This window comes from Castor canadensis, chromosome 4 (genome assembly GCF_047511655.1).
Source record: "Castor canadensis chromosome 4, mCasCan1.hap1v2, whole genome shotgun sequence".
NCBI lineage: Eukaryota > Metazoa > Chordata > Mammalia > Rodentia > Castoridae > Castor > Castor canadensis.
The window spans coordinates 174,103,349-174,123,041 of record NC_133389.1 but is presented as its reverse complement, the minus strand read 5'-3'; the positions used below and the strand labels follow the sequence as shown (position 1 = coordinate 174,123,041).

Here is a 19,693-nt window from a genome sequence, read left to right as displayed (position 1 = left end):
GGCAAAGGTAACATTTTAACCAGCAATTCTCTGTTTTTCTAGCATTACTTGGGATTAAACTTGGTTGAAGGGAACTGGGGTTAAATTTTCATTACAACATATTTTCTTCTTACTATTATTCTCCAAAGGATTTTGAGCATGAGAAGCAAACTTTGGATGCAATCAGAGAAATCCATCATGACAGATTAAAGTAGAATTGGGAGTATGGGTTTCCATTTCAGCCAGAGAAGTTTCTTAATGTGGAATTTTTTTAAGGTTTTCATTTTCCCCATAGTTGACAAAAGGGGAGGTTTGAGGCTTATAATTTAAAAATTGGGTTAGCCACAATTTAAATACAGTAGACCAAAATGCAGAATTAACTTAGAAATAAAAAGTTCTCCATTGAGGAGGTAACATATTATTGTTACAGCTCAGCTGGCTGTGTGATTTGGGCAGGTGATTAAACATGGCCTCACTGTCCTTTTCTGTCAATTAAAGGATTTGCCTGGATACTTTCTTAGCCCCATTGTTAGCTCTGATGTTCTGAGTGTAAACATAAAAAGTTCTTTACCTTTGAGTCCTGGTTCTCCCTTGTCCCCCTTTCGGTGGGCTATTCGGGAAGGCCCAGGGCTTCCTTTATTTCCTTGTTCCCCTTTGGCTCCTCGGGGTCCTGGCTCACCCTTCATTCCTGGAATTCCAAGGCTACCTAATGCACAGGAGTAACAGTATCAGGCCATTAATTCTTTAAGTGGTTCATAAGGATTCAGAAGTTACAACAGAACCAAAAAGCTTGACAGTGCCAAAACTTGATAGTTTCCCCAAACAGACATTAGCATAGTGATTTAAACCTGCATGGCAAAAATAGGATCCTTTCAAATGAAAGGAATACAGAAAATGGCATGATCAAACATGTTGTTCTTACAGAACTATTATTTCCCCAAAGAACAAAAATGCAGTTTATTTGCTGCTGAATAAATGAATATTGTTCATGCCCCCTGATATCTGGAAAGATGCCATCACTTACCCTTCTGCCCCTGCGTGCCTGGCTTCCCAGGAGACCCCGGGGGACCAGGGGTTCCAGGATAGCCCATCATCCCAGTCATTCCCTTTTCACCTGTGGAAGAAAATTAACACAAAGCAGCACATTTTGTACAGAATGAGAAAAACAAAATTCCATAAAATAACAGAAATTCCATAGCAATAAAATTTCCATAAAATAAATTAAACTTAGAGGTTGGGAGTTAAAGGGTTTCTATAAATAGGAAAATAAGCATGTTTGTCTAGGGGATGGCTCAATGAATGGTCTGTTAAATATCATCTATATGGAAGTCAAATCCCATTTATGGCTGAGAACAGAGTACAAGGAAGCGATGGAGCCTTATATCTTCTTAGATCCTGACCAGCTGCTTCCTAGTATGTGCCATCATTTACTTTTCATTGTACTTATCTCTAGTTGAACTTAGTTTTTAAATGTATCTGTTATTGCTCCTGAACTATGAGAGGGGGAGTTTTATCCACTGATGTGTTTCTAGTGCCTAGAATTTCTGTGCTGGCACATGGTAGCAGCCCAAGAATGTGAAGCAAAGAATAACTTGTCAACTCAGTTGCCACCCTAGGCTGCTCTGGTGGGGAAATCAGTGAGGTGTCATGCCAGGAGGAAACAGAACATTCTCCCCAAATAAATGAATTTTAAAAATAGCCACAAAAGTAAAAAAAAAGATTATAAGGAAATATTCTGAACAACTCAACAGCAACAAAATGAACAAATTGCTAGAGAAACACAAACTAGCAAAGATTACTCTAAAGAAATAGAAAATCTGAATAGATGTATAACACCTGAAAATGCTGAACTGGTAATTTAAAGATTTCCTATGAGGAAAAGCCCACTCCAGATGACTTTGCTGGCAAATTTTATCAAATGTTCAAGGAATAGAATTTCTTCACAAACTCTTCCAAGGAAATAAAAGAGGAGGAAATACCTCCCAGCTTGTACTATAAGGCTAAGGTTGACCTGATATGAAAATCAGACAGTGACATCACAAGAACAAAAAATACCCCCCAATATCCCTTGTGAATATAAATGCAAAAATCCCAATAAAATCCGAGCAAGTATAATATAGTAGTATCTAAAAAAGGATTACACAGCAAAAATAGCCATGTCCTGGGTAATTACAAAGTATGATTATCCTGTCAGCGCCATTTCCCAGCCCCTTGGTCTTCAGACCATTACAAATAATCCACAAGGAAAGAGTTATACTAACTGAAAGAAAAGCATATATTTGAAAGCATGTGCCTATGTACAGTTTATAGGGTCACCTTAAGAGGAAAATGTGGAAGAAGATTCAAGAAGAAAAATAAAAGCACAAAAAAGGATACCTGGTGGTCCTAACGTTCCTGGAGTGCCTGGACATCCTTTTTGACCAGGTGGGCCCATCTCACCTCGATGACCTGGGATTCCGGGTGGCCCAGGTTCTCCGGGGAACCCTGACCTATCCAAGCCTGGAATGCCTGGGTCGCCCTTCAACCCTGCTTCACCTCTTCTGCCTATGTACAAATGAATGCATGCATGAGTTAACAAACAAAAGCTTTCTCTACCAACTGGAGAAATATTTTATGCTTAAATATTTGGCCATGTGATGTGGGGTAACCTGCACATTTTAACCTCTGTGTTTGTTTATTGAAGGTTCCCCTATATAAAATTTCTCAGAACCCTCTGTCTCTAATGATTCTGCTCCATGATTCAGACAGTAATAAAAATGTTGTATTTATATTGATTTCCTAGTCCTGCAGCCACATTCTGGGACTGCACTTTATGTCTGTGGCTCAGTCTTTCACTTCAGAAGACATGAGAGCCATTCATGTAGATGTGAACCACTGGACACTTCTGGAAACAGCAGTACCATTTAACAATTAAGGTCTTGGCCAAGAATTTGTGAACATATAAGCAGTATGCTATCCCATAGTCAATAACTGAGTTCTAAAGAATTCTTCCCAGAAACAGTGACCAGATCTGGTTGAGAGCAACCAATAAGCTAGAGTAAGCTTTGCATTATCTGTAACATCTAGCCTGCATCATTTAGATTTATTTTTATGCCCTTTCCTTTACATTGATTTAAAGAAAACAACGATATATTTTAGTTTATAACTTTTTAAAAATTGTGTTATTATTCATATGTGCATACAATGCTTGGGTTATTTCTTCCCCCTGCCCTTTATAACTTGTTAAACTGATACTTTTGTATACATTTTCTCTATTTTAATAACAGGAAATTTACCACTTCAACATACTTATGGAAGTATTAAAAGTAAAATTGAGAGTTTATATATATTTAATTTTCTGTCTATCTAATCTGTCTTTGGTGTTCATATTTCCTTACATAAAAGATACAAACCAACACTTCACATTAGCTTCAGGACTCTTCCTCTCTAGTGGTTCATATGAGTTATGTGCAACAAATCCATAACAACAAGGCTTATATTTTTGAAATGACATTTCTCATTGAACAGCAATCAGGATTTGTTTCTGGAGAATTCCCATGTTACATAGCAAAGTGCATAGGCCCACATGGTTCCTGGTTTGGAAGTCCTCCTCCTACCTGGTTGTCCTTTCAATCCATTTAAGCCTGGAAGGCCTTGGACTCCCTTGGGCCCCTCTATGCACCTTCCTGGGGATCCATTTTCTCCAGGTGGCCCAGGCTGCCCTGGATCTCCTGCAGAAGAGAGTCCAAGAGTATGTTCAGTTGCCAAAGTCTAAAATCCTAGTATTGTTATCCCAATTATTCTTCTATAACTTCCCCTCCCTAGATCAGCCCTAATTTAATACCATTTTGATATGCCTTTTATAGAGGACATTCATGTAAAGGGAAAGAAGGGTGTAAAGGGAGAAGTAAAGGAGGAGGAAAGGTAGAGCAGCTTCCTTGAATCGAAAAATAGATCTCACAGATTCTATTCATTGAACAAGAAAATTTTTAGAGAAATTCTTCATCCCTAGAGCATCTACACATTCAGTTTGCTGCATTTTAGCTGAGCTCACAGTGGAGAAAAGTAATCACACTTGTTATTGTACCTTGAGGTCCATCAAGCCCTTCTTTTCCTGGAATTCCAGGGAGACCTGGAAGTCCAGGGAATCCAATTTCTCCATTTTCCCCAGAATTGCCTCTTTCTCCTGGAAAACCTGGTTTTCCTGGTTCTCCAGGCCTGGCTAGTGCTGGTTCTCCCTATAGCACAGAAATTATGTTAGTTTTTACCATATAATGCTTCCAGATCCTCACTGATACTAGCTGTTTGCTTGATACCAGGACTATTTACTTGAAAATGACCTCTTTGCTATGGATGCTGTACATCCCTTTGTACAACCATCACGATTCAATTAATTTCCTCTTTTCAATGCTAGCTTCTGACTTTGCCATAAAATTATTCTTAATGATGCTTCAGGATCTGTCATTGCCATACTTTGAGAAGACTGTGGAATTCTCTGTAAACAGATGAATCTAGATATCTCTATTGATGCTTTTCTCATAGCTACCCATGTTTCTTTCTAGAGTTCTCTCATTTTGTATACTGTGAACAAACTTTGAATGTTTACAAAGTCATTGAGAAAAAGAGTTGAAAACCTGCCTGTAACATCTGCTTTCCTTTCTCCAAAGGAAGGTGTCCACAGAAACTTAAGAATATTTAATATCTTCGTCATCTACAAATATATCAATAGTTTTGAAACCTAGAGTGTGTCATCTGTTAGGGGCATACTAATTGGTTGATTGGATCACCTCCCCTCTCCCCCAAATCAGCTTGAGTTTTAATTCTTGCAGACCTTGGCTCCTGGAAAGCCTGGCTCTCCAGGAAATCCAGGCTCTCCTATCTGTCCTGGATAACCTGGTGATCCTTTTGTTCCTGGAAAACCTTGATCACCTATAGGGAAAAACAAAAAGCAAGGGCATTGGAGATTAGTCTTACTGAAAGATTCTGAGCTCCACTATTTCATCTAATAATTTTATATGACATCCAATTAGGTTTATATGAAAATTGAATGATGAGAAAATCAATGACAAATTAGTAATTAAAAATTAAGTTCCAAGTGAGATTATGTTGGTTCTCTGTTTTTAAAAATTACTTTTCCTTTTTGTGGTATAGTGTAGCTACAATGTTGATTCAGCAATACTTCAATCCAGCGATGCTGGCTGTCCATTTGAACAACTTTGCTTTTAAAGTTTATTTTACACAGTGTCTAGCCACATAGAATTTTATATATGCATTCATGCAAGCGTGACCCAGATCAAGATAGATAACTTAGCACCCCATGAAGCCTTTCTTACTGAGGTTGCCAAAGAGAATCAAGTCCCTAACACCCTGTAGCATCCACTGTATGTAAAGAATTGCCTTCTTTTACACATTTTACAATAGGAAAATTGAGAAAGGAGTCACACACATAATTTTCTATGATCTGTGGTTCTGAAAACCAACCACAGAAGTGAGGCTGCATTTAGAGGATACTTTCATGCCCCTAATTTGACAAGTGAGTTCATGAGTAGCTCATGGAAGTCATTAGGTCCAACTGTGAAGTTGTAAATCACATTTGAAGAGCTCTTGGCTATTTCTGTCCCTACTTTACCACCCTTGTCCAGAAAGTGAGTCCATAGAGATGCAAAGCTCAGATCAATTTTTTGATGCAATGTCAAGGAAGGACAAGACAAAAATATGAGCCAGCCTCTGTTACCTCACAGATTCTTAGGAATAAGTCCACAAAATTGGAGTCAAAGCCAGTTTTGGGACCACATGAGAAATGTGATTATATTTTCCATTTCAAATGCAGCAGAGATATACAATAAACATTGATGACATACTAATCCGGGAGATGAAACCCTAGGAAGTGGATTATATTTTAGCAAACATTTTAAATAATATTTAAGCAAAATCATAAAACCTCAGTTCTATGTGGCAGTCCAGGGAGTAAGGTTACTCACATATCATTCTGGATAGGACTTTCTTTAATATATTTGTCAGAAGGGAGTGTCAAGTTATTATTAAATCTTAACACCTGGAGTTGAGTTTTTAGAGTTTCCACTTTGATGGGAAACAACATTTCTTCTTGAAGAAAAATAATTTCCGTCATTCATTTTGGAGCACACAAGGAAATCAGATGTGTGTGTGTGTGTGTGTGTGTGTGTGTATATATATATATATATGTATATAATTTTTTTTGATGCTGAGATTGAACCTACAGCCTCGAGGGTACAAAGTACACTCTCTTCTACTGTGCTGTACTCTCATCCTATTGTAATTAACAATTTGTTTCTTATTTTTAAAAAGAAATGTATAAGGGGAAGAAATCTATAAATGTACAAAGTGCAAAACTGAAGACAAAAATCCTCAATCCAATAATCAGGGAGTTTCACTGCCACAATTTTTGTTAATTTTCTTCTAGCTTTTTCTGTGCATTTAAAAACTATAATTGAGGTGAGATTGCATGAAGCAATGTGAATTCTGTCTTTTCACTCAAAAGGCTCTTGGAAAACATCATTTTAAAAGAATATTATAGATATTTTCTGTTTTTTTCATAGTGACTTCTACAAATCCACAGTGAACCTGAAATTTAAAAGATTTTAATTTACCCTTAGGTCCAGGAGGCCCAGGAAATCCAGTTCCTGGGATTCCTGGTTCACCATCAGGTCCAGGAAGACCAAGATTACATCTTCCCGTGGATCCAGGGATACCTTAAAAATACGTACATACATGTATACACACACATTAGCAACCTTCCTTCGTTCATTTTATAAGAAAATCCCAGCCCTTTTTGGAAATTAAAAGTAATTTTAACCCCAACCATTCCTTCACACCCCTAGCCAATGGACTGACATTAAGCTGCAAAGCATTTTTAAAAATATGATTTAGTTCCTAAAGAAAGTAGTCTCGATGTCTTGTAGTGCATGTCTCACATATGCAAAATTAAGTTTTAGATCACACTGACAAAGAAATCAAGTTTCAAATGAAGGTGGATGAAAATACTCTGATTAACCTTTGATCAACCACTGATAAACACTGCTTCCCCCCTCCCCCGCCAAAAAAAAAAAAAACCCATGAGGACTGTTCAGTTCTAGAACTCCTCTTAAGTAATTATATCAGTTCCCCTCTGGGGCTGTTATATCAGAAGCACCAGCAGGAATAATGTAGACACAGCAAGTCTTGTCTGCTTACTTATCTGAAAGGTTCTGTCCTATGTGTTCTTTTGGTGCCAACAAATGTATTTTTTCCTTATAAAGAAAGCAGTATTTTCCCAGAAGAGCCAGCCATATGAGTCCTACTTGAGATGTCCTACAATGACATATCTCCCATTGGACATATGACAGTCTTATCTGGTGTCATGCACCACACTTTGCAAAAGCTATACTCACCAGGAGGACCTCGGGGGCCAGCATGGCCAGGAGGTCCTGGAGGTCCTGGGGGGCCTGGGACTGGTGTTGAAATACTGGATTCTCCCTTAGGACCTTAAAAAATTTGTGATAATAAAATTGGGGTGCATATTGAAGCTTTTCTTGAATGGCAGGGAAATAACACTAAGGATTTACAAACATACCCCAAAGAAACTGAAAAATAACACCTCCATAGGCCTCAGAAGCTGTTTATGATTAGTTTTCACTAATCAGATGTTTACAGTTTGGGAAAATTTGATAATATATTTTATGACAATGAGGCTCTTCAAGAGACTTGGATAATGGAGTAGATCTGGAGCCAATAAACTTCTGTACAGGGCCAGAGAGTAAATAATTTAGGCTTTGAGGTCCTGATCTTTTCTACAACTGCACAACTGCCATTGTGGCATGAAAGCAGCCAGAGACAACACATAAATGAGTGATTGTGGCTGCATTCCAATAAGCTTTATTTGTGAACACCATAATTTGGGTTTCATAAATTTTAATGTATCACAAAGGTATTATTAATTTTTTTCAACCATTTAAAAAAGTAAAATTTCTTTTTAGCTTGTGGACAATGCAAAGTCTGAAGATGGGCCGGGTTTGGACTGTGGGCCACTGTAGGTTGCTAATTCCTGGATTAGAACAACAGCCTCCAAAGTAAGGCAAGAACAAAAATAAATATCAGGTGTTATATATAAAATCCCAAAATAAAGTTTACATATATGTGGAAAGAAATTTTGCATTCAATTGGTAATATACATGAATTCTACGTGGGTGAACACTCTAAAAGTTTCACAAATGGAGACACTGTAAAATGACTTGGAAGTGGGGTGTAGTGGTGCTTGCGTTCCTGTAATCCCAGCATTCAGGAGGTTGAGGCAGGATGATGGTGAGTTTGAGGCCATCCTGGACTACATAGTGATGTCCTGTCTCAAAAAGAGAAACAAACAAAATGATCTGGAGACTAAAGTTTATTGGGTCTCACCCTTTAAAGTGATTTTAGAAGTACCACATGACTATGTTTCTTTGTATCCTGCCTTTGGAGTTTCTGATCAAGAAGAAGAAATCAGCAATAGCATTATTGGACCCTTGAGGCCTAGAAGAGGCTTCTCAAGATCAGGTTCTTATTTTTGCTTCCCTTTGGTGTGTGATAATTGACTTCCACTCAGCCCTTAGGAGCCATTCATTCCATATATTCGTATTGGTAATAGAGATAAGCGATTCTATGAAATTTCAGCTGAATTGCTCATTTACAGTGGAAAATAGATTTTTTTCTTTCACAGTGTCTATGAGTTGACATATTCTATTTGTTAGAAACATATATATATATTCATTAGTCTTGAAGGAGCTTCATTAGCCCTAAGAACCATCAACCTACCCCATAGGAAAATGAGACTGGAAAGAAAACTAACCAACCGGCTTCTCCAGGTGGTCCAGGGGCTCCAGAAACTCCTTGGGTGCCCTTTGGACCTGGCTCTCCATGGGGTCCACAACCAGGTGGTCCAGCTGGTCCTGCAGGTCCTGGGGGTCCAGGGGAGCCAGGATCCCCTGGAGGACCCTGGTTCCCCTTCTCACCACTCAGAGCCTGTGACAATAGGAATGTGTTTGGATAGTACTTCATTCAGTATCTCCTTACTATAGGTTAAAATCTTATGCCAAGTATGAATACCAGCTGGGCTATCATTGGGAAGCTCTTGAATTAAGTAGTAGTTGGCATTTTATGGGAATTATTACTAAAATGAGAGTGCTGTAGTTTTCTGCATTATTTGAATTCAGCAATATTGTATTCACTTGGAACTGTCTTGAGTCCAGTGTGAAATGTCCTATAATGATGTCTCCCATATGATAATAACCACCAAATCAAATTAGCCATCAGTTCAATGGCTCTAAGAGTGACGTCTATACCACTGGCACATTTCTAAAGTAAGGCCAGTAAGCCTTTATTTGTACAGTTTTCACCATGTATTTTCATTACAAAAGAGATAGTCCACTTGGATTATTTTTTTTCTGCTAAAATGTATATCAAAAAATCCATACACTATAACTTTGAAAATGAGTAGTGTGTTTTAAAGAAGTTTAATTTGACAAAATAGTCAAATCCCTCTTCCTCTCAAACATACCCCTGCCCCAATAAAGTTGACTGGAATTGTCATTGTTAGGTACCTTCAGGTGGCTAGATGGTCTTTTTCCTTTCTGGGTGTAAAACCCAACAAATTATTTCTTTGATTTTCTCTACTTTCTGGAGACTCTTTCTCAGAATCACAAAAAGGAAAATTAGTGAGCTACAAACAGGGGCATCATATAAACCCTATTAATACTACATCAAAAGGAGTTTAGTCACTCTCCTTCTATAATTATGACTACAGCAAAGAGAGCCTGAGGTTTGCCTAAGGAGGGTGTGGGAAACTCTGGTCCTGAAGGTGCCCCAGGAAAGACTGCTTACCATATCTACATGTTGGGGAGTCACATTCATACTATAATATTAAAGGATTTGTCTGCTAATCTTTAAATTTACTTACCGGGTTTCCCTAAACCTTCTATAGGTGGGATCTTCCTTATTGGGTAAATCTAATTAACCATGGGAGAAACTGCTTTGTTTGCTTGTTTGTTTGGTTTTTATATGAGACAAACTTCTCATATTGTCAGAGTTGCTCAGCCCCTCTCACTGTATGACATTTTAAATTGAACACATGAGAAATTCTGTACTATGAAAGCAATACAATTTACATAACCTGAAGTGTAATGACAAAACATTTGCTCAGTGGTGGAGCACTTGCCTTCCATAAGCAAAGTCCTGGGTTCCACTCCCAGAACACATACACACACATAAACGCACAGTTACCAAACAAAAACCCAAATAACACCCCCAACCAAAAACCAAAACCCAAAACCAAACATTTCTCTTTGTCTACCATATTTCCAAATATTCTGCCTTTTATGCATTTTTTTATTTAAAAGAATGAATTTGCCCCAGAAATATTTACCAAAACTTCTCCCTATTAGTCATTTTTTGGACTTCTCTACTCAATTGATTAAAATACGTGAATGTTACTTATGTATGAGACAGAGTTATTATCAATATAGAACTTTAATTAGGCTAAATTATTGAAAGTTACCTATTTATTTTGTCAAAAATACTACAAATATTTGCTTGGGTTATTTCTGCTAATTTGAAGATGCCTTGTTCTGCAGTTAGAGTAGTGAACCCTGCTGAGTGGCCAAACATTTTTTGGAAGGAAACAATCTTATAGTGTAAGTACTGAGCACTTCATCATAGGGTGGGTAACTTGTAAAAATTGCTAAATACCAACCGGTTCGCCTTGAGGTCCCGGGAATCCTTTTAATCCTGGAGTTCCAGGAGTTCCATCCAAGCCTTTTCTCCCTGGTGGTCCTCTAAGCCCAGGATCTCCAGGGGTGCCCACTTGCCCGTGGGGCTGAGATATTTCACCTTTTTCTCCTTTATGTCCTGGGGCTCCCTGAACACCTGGGAATCCCTAGGGTGGTACAGAAATGAGTCTACCCTGTGTTTTCATAGTGTCCTTGTGTCAGTCTTAAAAACAATGTCAACAAAACTTTTCAATGTTAATGAACATGGATTTTTTTTTTTGATACTCTCTTTGGTCTGCAATGATCATTTCAAGCTTTTTGTTCTCCTTTGTTTTTAAATTCTTAAACTGGAAAAGAATTCAGTTAGAGGTACAATTCAATTCAATACAAGTAATATATATCAATATAATGTAACAACCATCATAATTCAGATTAAGTTTGAGCATTGGTAAATTTTAATAGGCATCTCTGAATAATTTAATTTAAATGTATTTATCCAAATATATCTTTCTAATTCATTATAATGGTCAATATAATTATATGTAATTATTTATGATCAATTTTAACTGCTTTATTTAAGTATAATTTATACACCATAAAATTTATCCTATGTAAAGTACAACTCATTGATATCTATTAAATTATTTACTAAATCATTATAATCATCATTAAAACATTTCCATCACTCTCCCATATTCATTCAAATCCACCTGCATTTAATCCCCATTTCAACCCTGAACCCCATGCAAGGATTGGTCTGCTTTCTATTTCTGAAACCATGTAAAATGATTTATAAACTTATTCACCCACTCCATCAACAAGGATCTATTGAGTACTTACTGCTTGCCTCTCAGTAAAAAACCTAGTTTGCCCCACAAACTGATAATCTGTGTGTGTAATGCAATCATATTTCCAGAATGTTCAGTTTTCCCAATTGAAATTACAAGTTTGTAGCCATGGAATCTTACTGGAAATCCTGGAAGACCTGCACTTCCTGGGGACCCTGGGCTCCCTTTTACACCAACTGCACCTCGTCCTCCTGCAAAGCAATGCATCATTAACTATTGAACACCAATTCTCTGTGACCAGGGGTATGTAGGATATGAAGAAAATACATTATTTTCTTCAGAGGAAAGAAAGACAATTTCTTTTGTAAAACATTCAGTGCAATAAGAGAATGAGGAAAAAAAAACCCAACAAAATGCTGGTGAGGATGTGGGGAATATAAATTAATGCAGCCACTATGGGAAGCAGTCTGGAGTTTCCCCCCAAAAAAAACTGAAAATAGAACTACCATTGATACTGTTATATGTTGGGCATGCTTATTGCAGCACTATCCACAATAGCCAAGTTCTGCAATCAGGCTAGGTGCCCATCAACAGATGAATGGATCAAGAAAGTGCTACATATACACTATGGAGTATTAGCCATAAAGAATGAAATTATGTCATTTGCAGAAAAATTGATGGGATTGGAACTCATCATGTTAAATGAAATAAGGCAGACTAAGAAAGACAAATACCACATATTTTCTCTTACACATAGCAAATAGATCTTAAAAGAAAGGCATGAATGTAGGAGGAGGACTGTTGGGGGTGACCAGCAGGAGATGAGAGAAGGAAAAAAGTGGGTGGGTGGATGGGAGAATATGATTGAAATACAGTGTACAGACACATGAAAAGTTCATAATGAAATCCATTAAAAGTTTTTGTAAGAAAGTTTAAAAAGAGGTGGGAGTTTTGTCAGGGCCAATCTTGTGATCTAGCCTGACAGAGGCAGCGTTGGGGTGGAAGTCCTGCTCTGACACAGAGGCTACCAAGAAAAGGCTATGTGCCATGCTTTATTTAGTCTTCAGAATATTGACCTACACCAAAGGATCTTAAATGTCCCCCAAAGGCCCATGTGTTGAAGGCTTGGTTGCCAGCCCATGGCTCCACTGGGAGGTGGTGAAAGTTTTTAGGTGGTAGTCCTAGTGGAATGAAGTTAGATAATTGAAGAAATGCCCTTGAAGGTGATATTGGGATCCCAGTCTTCCTCTTTCTTTGCTTCCTGGCCACCATGAGGTAAATAAGCCACCTCCACTATGTGCTCTTGCCATGATGTACTGTGCTACCATAGGTCCAAAGCACCAGGGCCAAATGACCATGGACTGAAACCTCTAAAACCATGAGCCAAAATATCCTTTATTCCTTATAAGTTGTTTATCTCCGATGTTTGTCATTGCAATAGAAAGCAAAGATAGCCTATGATATGTTTCCCCTTCAAAATTTGATATAGTAGCTAATATTAAATTTAAAAAACCTTTTCAATTAAAATCCTGGTGTCTTTCTTCTCAGGAAAATTTGGAAGATTTATTAACCCAGGCTTAAATGTTGCAAAGTACAATAGGCTGGAACTGAGTGACAAATGTGCCTTCCAGGTTACCACAGCCCTCATCACTCACTATTGTCCTCAGCACTGAGAATATGATTTTAATTTTTTTTATTGCCCTGCCCAGGACTCTTATCAAAAGTGGAGACATAAAAAAATGGACCAAGCAGGATTGTATGTGTTTGGCATGGTTGCTTCATTGCTTTAAGCTATCTGCTGGTCCTCTGTAGGAACTATTTTACAATTCCTAGATAACACAATACTTTGCTAGATTTTGGCCACTAGAATAGAACAGGGGAAATAAATAGTCAGCATTTACATGATTTGGGCTGACTATGTTAACAGACAGTATGTGTTTCTAAAATTCATGGCAGTTGGTAATCTAATACTTTTCAGTTTTCCCAGTGTGTTTACAATTCTGTCTGTGCAAAACCACAAATTTGCATGCAGATTGTGTATACCTGGAATTCCTTTGACACCATCTAATCCTGGCAATCCTGGGAGACCAGGGGGCCCTGGGATACAAGGGCACTGTGTACACAGAAGGCCTGGTTCTCCTGCAAAAGGAGAACATTTACTTGTAAATCCACGCCAAGTTCCACAGAAAGGACAGGTATTTTCCATTCATCTAGTAGCTGTTACATATAAACAGTTTTTATGTAGTGAAAGTGATCTAAGACACTGTACACATTCATTTAAGAAATTTATATAGTTTTTTTCTGAGTTGTTTCATTCTCCTGAGAGGAAATTGCAAGAATCTAGTATATAACATCTACTATTTCAGTCTCTGTCCTTGCATGCAGGATAAAACTCACATTCTAGGGATAGTCAGCAATTCATTGAATGCTAACCAAATTGTTAGTTTACGATAAATGAATACTCTTAGCTAGTTCTTTTGGGAAAGATGCCATCCCTTATTCCTGACTGACTAGCATCATTGCTGTCTCAGAGGTTGGGGAAAAATCAGTGACATTGATGATGGGAGTGGCTTATCCTAATACAAGTACTCTATGGAGTGAACCAACCTTTGGACCCATCAACTCCTGGCACTCCTGGAGACCCTGGCTGGCCTGGCAGTCCACGGTCACCAGGTGGACCGTTGCGAAAAATGGTATCACCTATAAAAGATACAAAGGTAACTCTTTATTTGTGTTATTTCCAACTAGCAATTTTTAAAATACATGTATAATTTTATGTGCATTTCCCACATCTTTGTATTAGAAACTGAGTCATTAGGAGCTTATTGTTCACAAGTGAAAAGTCTGATGCCTGTTGTCTGGTTCTTCTCTTCATATTACATAAATTTCTTTTTCTTTTTTGGTGTGTGTGTGTGTGTGTGTGTGTGTGTGTGTGTGTGTGTGTGTGTGTGCTTTTTGAGGCAGGGCCTCACTATGTATCCCAGGCTGGCCTCCAACGTGAGATCCTCTTGAGTGTTGGGATTACATGATAGGCATGTACCACTACGCCCTGCTTTAGATGTGTTATTTTTTGATACTGAAATGGTTGTTCTTTGAAAGCTCCTTTAATATATCATTTTGTATATAATCAACCCATGTTACCTTACTCCTGTTACAGATGCTTAATATATATTGAATGAAAAATGACACGGGATCATCGGTTTTCTCCTCATTGCTTGTCTACATCAATTGACTTTGTTATTCTTTTTCTTTTATCATGGTACTAGGGTCTGAACTCAAGGCCTCATACTTGCTAGGCAGGCACTATACCACTTGAGCCAAAACCCCAGCCCAACTTTGCCATTCTTAAAGCAACTCTAAGAAAGTGGTTCCCAGTCTTCCACAGCTACTGTAATGTTATACTGAATAGCTCATTCTTTTAAAATGGTATGGTGTCCTTTGTGAACTAATTTTTGGCTTTGACATGTCAAATGTAGATAAAAGGCAAGGCCACTGAAACATGTTAAGAAACAATAACTATACCTGTAACAAATTTAGAGCAAAAAGGTATAGAGAAAACATTTAATTTAGTTGGAATATGATATATTATATTTGCTTGATTATGAAAAGAATGTCCATTTTAGTTTCCTGCATCTTTTTTGGGGAGCAGTACTAGGGTTCATCACTCTTGCTAGGCAGGTGCTCTACCACTTGAGCCATGCCCCCCAAGTTCCCAGCATCTTTAAGATGCCAAAAGGGCTGAGTAGAAGGGCTTGCACCAATGAGCCAACACAGAATGCTAGGTGGCTCAGCTCAGCAAGGGAAGGGAAAGGAGAGGAGTCCTTATTAGAAGCTCTGAGCATTTCAGATACTTTAGGCCACAGCTCTATGTGTCTGACCACTTCCCTGGACAGCATCTTGCTTCAAACCTATGCTGCACACCTGTGATCACCTGTGTTGGGACTTCCTTCTGATGCCAAGGCCTGGAATGCCCTGAAATTATTACATGCCTGGATGTGTGTGTGTGTGTGTGTGTGTGTGTGTGTGTTCTGTCTTGTGGGGCAAGTCTTTGACCCATGGGAAATAGAAGCTGTTGATAAATTCTTGCCTCTTCCTCTCTCCCAGGACAGATTATCCTGAGACACACTTCTTGGAAGATAGTTTCTAATGGCTGAACAAGCAGTTACACTTGACCAAAGTCAACTTGATAACCAGCTGCCCTTCCCTATTCTTCTCCCTGTCCCTGCCTCCCTCTTGCTCTGCTCTCTGGGGAGCTCAAACAAGGACTTTGTGGCATTTGCAAAGTCATCATTCCATCACAGTTTCTTTCACAGATAGTAAAATGAAACATTATTGGAAAGATAACTCTTAAAGCCCACACAGACTGATGGCCAAGCAGTGAGTTATATTTATTGTCCCTGACTTGCACATATCTATCATGGGGCAATGCACACCAAAAGGGCCCCAGTGTGCATATTTACCTGGAGGTCCTGGAGGTCCTGGTGGTCCTGGAGGGCCTGGTGAACCAGGACAGCCTAGGGACCCTGGAGGCCCCACTGTGTCCTTTCCTGGGGGTCCTCGCTCCCCTTTACTTCCTTTTAAACCTGGCCATCCACGGGCTCCTCTGAGGCCAAGCTTTGATGATCCTTGGAGAAAATAATCAGTGTGGTATTTTAAACTTTGTCCTGATGAGTATGTGTTTATTTTTCAGTTGAAAACAAAACAATTAATTCTTATTTATAGGAGTTGCACAATTGAGAGATATATAATAAAGCATATAAAATAAAAAGTGAATATTCATTCTTTCTTCCTGTGTGGCCTTGGTAAATTAGATCACAGTAAGGGGAAGTGCAGAACATTCTATTCCAACAAGACAATTTATGTAATTTTTTACAGTGAACTAAAACAGTTTGGGATGCACTGTAGACTTTTTGTTTATAAGGTCTCATGAAAAATTCTTCAGTATATGCTGTTTTGTGGATAATTTTTTGTTAAGAGACTAAAGGATGTTTACCTGTCAGTGCCCCAGATGAGAAAGTGATTTTTGGACTTTATTCCTGCCAATTAAAGGGATGGGGGAAGCAGGCATTTCCTGGGAGAAACACCAGTCCAGGTGAAATAAAACCCACCCCAATCCTAAAATAGTGAGAATGCAGGGAGGGAGAAGTCTCAAATCTTCCTCATAATCAGTTGAACTATTAGCAAGAGAGAGATTATACCCAAAGGGCTGAGTAACCAGAAGGTGAAATATTTGATCATTTCTTTATCATTTGAGCATAAAGGCAAATTCCCCTTGATTGATGTCTGTCTCAGAGCTTTGCACTTTGCCACTCACCAGCTTCTTTGTTTTTATTCGTTTATTCATATGTGCATACATTGTTTGGGCCTTTTCTCTCCACTACCCCAGAACCCCCACCCTCTCCCTTTCCCTCCCAGCCCCCTTGCTTCCAGGCAGAATCTGTTCTGCCCTATCTCTAATTTTGTTGAAGAGAAAGTATAAGCAATAATAAGAAAGACAAAACATTTTTTGCTAGTTGAGATAAGGTTAGCTATAGAGAGAGATTCCTAGCATTGCTTTCATGTACAAATGTGTTACATCACCAAATTGGTTCATCTCTAACTTTTCACTAGTTCCTGATCCCCTTCTCATATTGACTTCTGCCGCTTTCAGGTTTCTGTATTAGTTCCTCTGCAGGGGGACATCAAATATTATCATGTTTTTGTTTCTTACCTATCTCCAGACCTCCCGTGTGTGCTCTCCCCTTATCATGTTACCCAAGTTCGGCCACATTGCTATATTTGCTCTAGATCTAAAGTCCACATATGAGGGAGAACATACGACTTTTGGTCTTCTGAGCCTGACTAACCTCGCTCAGAATGATGTTCTCCAGTTCCATCCATTTACTTGCAAATGATAAGATTTCATTCTTCTTCATGGCTGAGTAAAATTCCATTGTGTATAAATACCACATTTTCTTGATCCATTTGTCAGTAGTGGGACATCTTGGCTGTTTCCATAACTTGGCTATTGTGGGTAGTGCTGCAATAACTATGGGTATGCAGGTGCCTCTGGAGTAACCTGAGTCGCATTTCTTCGGGTATATCCCCTGTAGTGGGATTTCTGGATCATATGGCAGATCTATGTTTAGATTTTTAAGAAGCCTCCAAATTTTTTTCCAGAGTGATTGCACTAGCTCGCATTCCCACCAGCAGTGTACAAAGGTTCCTTTTTCGTCAACATCTGTTGTTAGTGGTGTTTTTAATGATGGCTATTCTAACGGGTGAGGTGCAATCTTAGTGTGGTTTTAATTTGCATTTCCTTTATGGCTAGAGATGGTGACCATTTTTCATGTGTTTTTTGGCCATTTGAATTTCTTCTCTTGAGAAAGTTCTGTTTAGTTCAGTTGCCCATTTCTTTATTAGTTCATTGAATTTGGGAGAGTTTAGTTTTTTGAGTTCCCTCTAATATTCTGGTTATCAGTCCTTTGTCTGATGTATAGCTGACAAATATTTTCTCCCACTCTGCACTCACCAGCTTCTTAAAGGAGACTGTTCATTGCTTTAGGACCTAACAAGAAGAAGGAGGTCTTCCTTAATATTTAGCCAGACCTCTAAAGTATCTTGTTGCCCATTTCCAACTTCAAGAGATACCCACTGCTAACAGTTTAATATATATTCTTCCATGCATATACAGGCACACACCATATTTATCCATTTATGTATCTATTTTTTACAGTGGGATTATAGTATACATACACCTGTGCAACCTGTTTTTTCATTATCAAAATTATGAAATTATTTAATACATAACATTGTATATAGAAAAATATAATCAACGGCAGTGCCCTAGTGCAGTGGCTTACAAGTCTTTGTTCTTTTTTCTCAGTTTTGCTTCCTTTAAAAAGAATGTGGTACAGTTGCAATTGATGGGCCTTTGGGCACCCATCCCTGATCCTATTCTTCCTCTCTCAAAAGGTAAATATTTGAATGACTCATACACAAATATTTAAAACTTTCAGAAAATGTAACCTAGTTATCCTTATAGAACTTGGGGCACATAATGAAAATGGCATGGTTTAGTTATGTAGTATCATTGTTTTCCATCTCTGTGCCTCCTCTGAATTTCACAGCCCCTGCTCAGACCCCAAAGTTACTGTGATTATAAGGCTTTTATACTTATCTAAAACCACTGAGAAGTAAAAATGAACATTTCCTTATCAGTTTGTATCAACTTCTGCTTCCTTTTCCACTGTTTGGCCACAAGGATAGCAATCAGGAAGCTAGAATGCTTAAATCAGGGAATGGAACATTTGTCTTACATAAATAATGCAAACTTAATAATAGAGAACAGTGAATTTCTCTTTTTAATAGCATTTCTGTTTTCTGTACCCTGAGAAACATGGACATACCAGGACTTCCAGGAACTCCAGAGGGACCAGTGGGACCTGAGAATATATAATGTTAATTAATTGTTTACAAAGATATAAATATTCCCCATCCATTTCTGAACTCTTAGCTAATGATGTCATTATAATCATTGAAATATGTTTTTCAAACTCTATTGTGTGGATAAATATTAGGAAATGTCACTCATTTAGGCAAACTGGAGAGAAGAAGCCATGCTTAGATGTCTGACACTCAGAAGTGAATCATGCCACTTGATAAGCTTCACATAATGCAGAACCTGATCTGTGTTTGGCATTTTGCTGGAAGCCTAAGTGCAAGAAAATAAAAATATTACTGGGATTGTCAAGTATCTGCAGTTTGGATTTGTGCTTCCTTTTGGAACAGTTTAGTTATTTGATATATATCTATATATATCATACATATATATGTATGAGTTATTTATGGAAGTATACCACATTAAAAATCTATACCAATGTCCATATTTATTTCATTTTATTTAAATACACTGATAAATTTTACTCCTTTAAGTAAAATTCTCCTTGGAAATTTATTTCTATCCATAACTTGCCTAGATCAGTGACTCTGACTTTTGCTTGTTTTTATGAGACAGGGTCTTAGTATATAATCCCGGCTGGTTTTGAACTCACCATCTTCCTGCCTCTACCTCCGGAGTGTGGGAATTACAGGTGTGCACCACCATGCCTAGCTTGCTTTGTTTATACACTTACTTATTTTCTTATTTATTGGCAGTAGTGGAGTTTGAATTCAGGGCCTCAAGCTTGCTAGGCAGGTTCACTACCACTT

The 19,693-nt window shown here is 38.2% G+C and overlaps 2 protein-coding genes across 8 annotated transcripts in view; one reads left to right on the top strand and one right to left on the bottom strand.

The window, feature by feature from the left end:
- The window catches only part of Col4a4 (collagen type IV alpha 4 chain), a 246,505-nt gene that overhangs the window by 30,368 nt on the left and 196,444 nt on the right, over positions 1-19,693 (top strand). The window lies entirely within an intron of this gene.
- Col4a3 (collagen type IV alpha 3 chain) overlaps positions 1-19,693 on the bottom strand; it is a 131,825-nt gene that overhangs the window by 26,206 nt on the left and 85,926 nt on the right. For all 7 annotated transcript variants that reach the window (XM_074071868.1, XM_074071870.1, XM_074071871.1 and 4 more), the window contains 15 exons: positions 18,892-18,927; positions 15,964-16,128; positions 14,111-14,203; positions 13,547-13,642; positions 11,684-11,754; positions 10,700-10,882; positions 8,805-8,973; positions 7,368-7,460; positions 6,588-6,689; positions 4,790-4,887; positions 4,046-4,196; positions 3,576-3,689; positions 2,356-2,523; positions 1,004-1,093; positions 551-685 (listed from right to left, as the gene is read on the bottom strand). In XM_074071868.1, coding sequence (XP_073927969.1) covers positions 551-685; positions 1,004-1,093; positions 2,356-2,523; positions 3,576-3,689; positions 4,046-4,196; positions 4,790-4,887; positions 6,588-6,689; positions 7,368-7,460; positions 8,805-8,973; positions 10,700-10,882; positions 11,684-11,754; positions 13,547-13,642; positions 14,111-14,203; positions 15,964-16,128; positions 18,892-18,927 — 1,764 coding nt within the window. The remainder of the gene's footprint in view (positions 1-550; positions 686-1,003; positions 1,094-2,355; positions 2,524-3,575; positions 3,690-4,045; positions 4,197-4,789; positions 4,888-6,587; positions 6,690-7,367; positions 7,461-8,804; positions 8,974-10,699; positions 10,883-11,683; positions 11,755-13,546; positions 13,643-14,110; positions 14,204-15,963; positions 16,129-18,891; positions 18,928-19,693) is intronic.